General features: G+C 29.5%; 1 protein-coding gene across 9 annotated transcripts in view; it reads left to right on the top strand.

Moving 5' to 3' along the window:
* The window catches only part of LOC106881595 (uncharacterized), a 191000-nt gene extending 187997 nt beyond the window's left edge, over window positions 1-3003 (top strand). For all 9 annotated transcript variants that reach the window (XM_052967822.2, XM_089352191.1, XM_052967824.2 and 6 more), the window contains one exon: window positions 1245-3003. In XM_052967822.2, the coding sequence (XP_052823782.1) occupies window positions 1245-1999 (755 nt within the window). In that variant the 3' untranslated portion in view covers window positions 2000-3003. The remainder of the gene's footprint in view (window positions 1-1244) is intronic.
* Window positions 3004-5435: the final 2432 nt, after the last annotated feature.

Raw genomic sequence — 5435 nt, forward strand, 5'->3', positions numbered from 1 at the left:
GGACACAAAGTTCTCTATATCGTTTCATTGAATGTTATAATGTATTTTCTTTACATTTCTTATAACTTATCCCACACAATGTGTTGTATGCTTGAATTCTTTCTATATCCTCCTTTTTGTCTATTTAGATGTTGCTTTTAGTCTAGCTTGCTTTTCATGTTTGCTTATATGCTTGTTCTGTTTCTGTAACTTATTTCCTTATTATTCTTTTTGGTTTCTGTTATCATTTGTTGTTAATATTTTTTCTTTTGTCAAATGAATTAAATTTTAATTCACAACGTGTTTGTAATAGAAGTATATCTATGTGATTTTATTTCTCTTTACTTCTTTTTTTTCTGTGTTCAATATTTGATTTGTTTTGCAATATGATTTCAGAACAATAGTAATATTAATAACAACTGCAGCAACAATAATGCTATATTATTTCACATAAAGTTATATGATAGAAAATACTATACAACATAATAAATAATTAATACATATATAGATAAACATATAGCTACACATGTGCACATATACACATTACATTTAATAAATATATACACATACTTTAATATCCATAAACTTACTGTGATTGAAATGGCACAATAAGGAAAAAACATTTATAAATCCAAGAGAACATGATTTCAGCTCCATTTTGAATAATCTTCAGCCCTAGGTAGCCATAGGTTACATGCATCCCATACACACACAGCACAAATACTTCAACAGTTATACTTATTTTTCTATATTTTTGTTTGTTTGCATATATTTTCATTCACATTCTTTAAAGCTAGTAGCTCATCATATGTGTGCGTGTGTGTGTATGTGTAAGTGGTGGTGTATGGTTGTATCTCTGTCGTTCAACAATGAGGATTCGGTTGTTTGATCAATTGAATTACCTGATTGAACTTGTAAGTGGTTGAGTGATTCCACAAACATATGTAGTCTTAATGTAATTGTCAGACAGAATCAGTATGACACAGAATAGTGTATGACAAAACTTCACCTTTTTAATTTCAGGCACAAGATGTCAGTGAGATCAAACCTAGGACCTGATGGTCTTTAACCATTGCTTAACCATTCATATTGTGCCTGTTCACACACACTTACACAGAAATCACAAATTTATTATTTTAATTCCTGAGTTTTAATTTGCCTTAGGTTTTAGATGTTTTATTCATTTCATTTCTCTTTCATCTGATTTATACTACTAATACGACTCTATTTTTTCTTTTTCTTCTCTCTCTCTTTCTCTTCCACAGGTGAGCGTCCCTATATCTGTGGTGCTTGTGGAGTACAGTACAGCCAGAGCCATAGCTTGAAAAGCCACATTACTAATAAGCATGAGGGCAGAATGGGTTACTACATCAAAGAGAAACGGCACAGAGCTCACAGGGGGATAGGTTATATGACTGCTTCAGTCCCGGGTACTGATATGCCCCTATTCAAGATACCACCAACTTCAGCTGTTCTCAGTGCGAGTTTAACAGCTGGCCTTGACCTATCAAGTAAATTTTCTGAGCCTCTTAAGGCTTCGTTTCTTGATAATACTCTAAACCAACTAAAATCTAGTCCACAGCAACATAGTATCCTGAACGGCCACTCTTCACCCCACTGCGCTGATCTCCTGCAGAATCATTGCCCACCGGGTCCTGGATTTCCGCCAGCACACCATCACGGGCCTCTTCAGTACCAGGCTTCAAGGGGAACTGTGAAGATGGAACCTTTAGATAACGGCTCCAACCAAGCCATGGATCTTAGCATACGGTCTTCACGTATTGGACATGGTCATGCTAATGGCCACAACCAGCAGTGTTCTGATGTAAATGGTCTCGATGACTGTAAACATGCTGAAAAATTAAAAACACTTCGTGGCAATGTAGTCCGTATGCTGGCAATTCTGGTTCCGAACTTGGATTTTGAAGAGAAGGGGATAAGTGCAGAGGGAGATTCTGTGGACGAACTTCTCCAGGATGTCATTGAAAGCAACTCCCCAGAAGAAGAACTTCCAGAGTAGTTAAAATTTACCAGAACATGTAATGAGGAAGTAGAGAAAATAAAATGAGAAAGGAACACAGGAAAAAAAAAAAAAAGAAGCAATTGAATGTACCAAAAGGAAAATATCAATGTGGGTGGGTGGGAATTTATTTATTTATTTATTTATGAGAAATGTCTCTGGTAAATCCAAAGAAAGCTAATATTATTGTCTTTTAAGCCCATATCTTTGAATGTTTCTCTCCCTCCTCTTCCCTCTCTCCTTTCTGGTTTATTATTTTTTTAAATTGTTTCTCTTTATGTAACATGCATACATACACAAACACACACATATGTGCATGTGTGTACATGTACACTTATGTATAAGTATACGTAAATATGTTGCTATGTGTTATATATATATATATAATGTATGTATATGTATATATACATACATTTCTACATACATACACACACACATACACATATATATTTATGCGTGAGTATATTTGTTTCTTCACATAGATATATATGATGTATGTTAGAATGAGACTGAGTGTATGTATATGTGTGTATGTGTGTGTTTGTATGTGTGTATGTATACATATACACACACACACACACGCACACACATCAATTACATGCAAGTGGTAAATTGCAATATCAGTCTAAAAGGGAGAGAACTCTTTCTGACATAACATTTTTCATTGTTTTATGGGTTCCTTTTCTTAATTTTCCTCCTCCATAAGCTGAGATTGCCTAGCACAGGGTCTAAAAGTGCAATAAGACATGTGCAAATTTACATATCACATCATGAAAATTTCATTTAAATATCATAGCCATAACATCCAAATCAAAATTTTTTCTTGTCATTCCAAATCCCGGTTTGCTCTAGCAAAATATTGTGGAAATAATAATAAATATATATATATTATATATGTGCAGAAAAAGCAAGAAGTCTAAGTAAAAATATAATGAATAAGAAAGTTGAAAAATTTTTAAAAAAAGGCTTCATAAAGTGAAAATTAAATAATTCAAAAAGAAAAAGGAAGAATAAGAAGAATTAAAAACAATGACTCCCCAACTTGGCATCACTTTACACCATTCTGTTTTGGGAATGGAAACAAGTATTTTGTTTAAGTACTTTTTTGCTGGCTTAATTTTTTTTTTTATATTGAATGACAAAAAACAAAAAAGAAAAAAAACCTTACTTTGAAAAAGAAGAAAAACACAAAACACCAACAACATGCTTTTTCATTCTCGCCATTCTTGAGTGTTGATCTATATTGCTAGTCATTTGCATTCCAAATCTGATTGTGTTCATTCATATTTTCTCCCATAATGCTTTGTTATTTTTTGTTCATGCAATATTTTCTCAGTCAATTGATGAAAAAGAAAAAAGAGAAGAAATTCATTAAGCATTTCCCCCCTCTTTTTATTCTCTTTTCCTATTTTATTTTTTGAAGTATATTTTACTTATATAAAGATTCCAGCTGCTTCTTTTTTTTATGAGATGTTGTCAGCAGCTGTGTTTATATTTTCCATCCAATTGCTTAAGAAAAATAAATGTAAAAGTTAATATTAGAAAAAGATCCTCTGTTAAGTCCAGTTAAATATAAATTACTGCTCAAGACTAAAATCATAGCATTTAAACATTTCTATTTCTATAGCTTTTTAAAAGTCATAAAGTAATCTAACATTTTTTTTGTTTTATTTTTTCTCCTGTCAACTTTCTCAAAATGAAACATATCATTTGTAGATATTTATTTAATTAGTATACTTATAATTGTTTTCAACTATGTTGATCAAATAATTATAGAACATTGATGTTTTCCATCAATCTTTAGCATCTTATTACAATTTTATTATAGATATTAAACATTGCATATTTGCACGCTATGTTACTATGTGTACTAAGATAACTAGCTTCTTTTGTTTTGTTTTTTTTTTTTAGTTTAGTTTAGCTTTTGTTGGTTTCTCCATAAAATAATTTATGAGATTCTTATTACTATATATATATATATGGATATTATTGATTTATTTTAATTTTCATTTACGTTATATTAGTGAACCTGTTATTAGTTGATCACGAATAGAATCAAAATATATATTATATTCAAGTGTAAATTCTGCCTATTATTTCAGATCACTGCTATTTTTAGTAAATATATGTAATAAAACCATTTAATTTTCTCCATTTCTGGAATTCTTATGAAGTTTGAAGGAATGAAACAAATGGTAGGATGTATATATATGTATGTATGTATATGTGTATATATATATATATATATATATATATATATATATATATATATATGTTGAATCTAGTTTTCTGTTTGTGAATTATTGTTGCATTGTATTTTATAGTATTTCAGTTGGTATTTTCGATCTTAAATCACAAAAAAACCTAACGGTATGATTAACATTATTTAGCATTAGACTAACATGTATCTATATATCTATGTACATTTATATGCAAGTATATGCATATGTGCACATACATACACATATATACACACATATACGTATGTGTATGAATATATGTATATAAATGTCTATATGTGCGTAAATGTATATATTGATATAAATACAAATACATATATGTATGTGTATGTAAGTATATATATATATATATATATATATATATATATATATATATATATATATACACATGCACACACATACAGAAATATGTGTATATGCATGCCTACACATGCACACACACATTCACATGTATATAATATTAATATTATCTAGCAGTTGTAGTTTAAACTCTCTAAATTCCAAATCTATATTATTTCTATTCATTCTAAAAACAATTTGTCTCAGTGCTTCATGTTTCTGAATGTCCAAATTTTCATCTATTTTAGTGAGTGAATTATACATAATATATGTTTATTTTTATTTTGTCCATTTGGAATATATCTATCTCAAATTTAATTACAATTTTTCTGTTGAAATTAATCAAAAGATATGGATATAAAACTTACAATTAAAAAAAGAAATACATATTCATGGCCAATTTATTCATTGTAATACATTGTATACAAATGAAAATGAAATGAAACACCGTAGAGCTAATGAGATGTAACAAAAGAGAAGGTGAGAGTGATTAAGGGAACTTATCTTTAGTGCTAACCAAACTAATACTGTTTTCACTTATGCATCGATACTAGATCTATACATTACAAAAACCTGAATAAGTTCAATAAGTTTACTGGTTTTTGAAGATCCCCTACTTAATGTTTCTTTCATTTGAAGTGCAAATAAGTCTGCTGATGATATTTTTTTATTTGTTTCTGTTTGTTTTTACCTTTTCTATTCAATAAGATTTTTACTGTGTTTTCTCTTCTCTTTTTCTTTTCTGTGTGGATTCTTTGAGGAATCATTTTGAGATATCTTTCACTCATGACATTAAATTTAAAATCATATACTCTTCCTGCTGATCATCCATTTATTTAACTGTGTAACTTATATAT

The sequence above is a fragment of the Octopus bimaculoides genome, chromosome 5 (assembly GCF_046866305.1).
Source record: "Octopus bimaculoides isolate indiv1 chromosome 5, ASM4686630v1, whole genome shotgun sequence".
Lineage (NCBI taxonomy): Eukaryota > Metazoa > Mollusca > Cephalopoda > Octopoda > Octopodidae > Octopus > Octopus bimaculoides.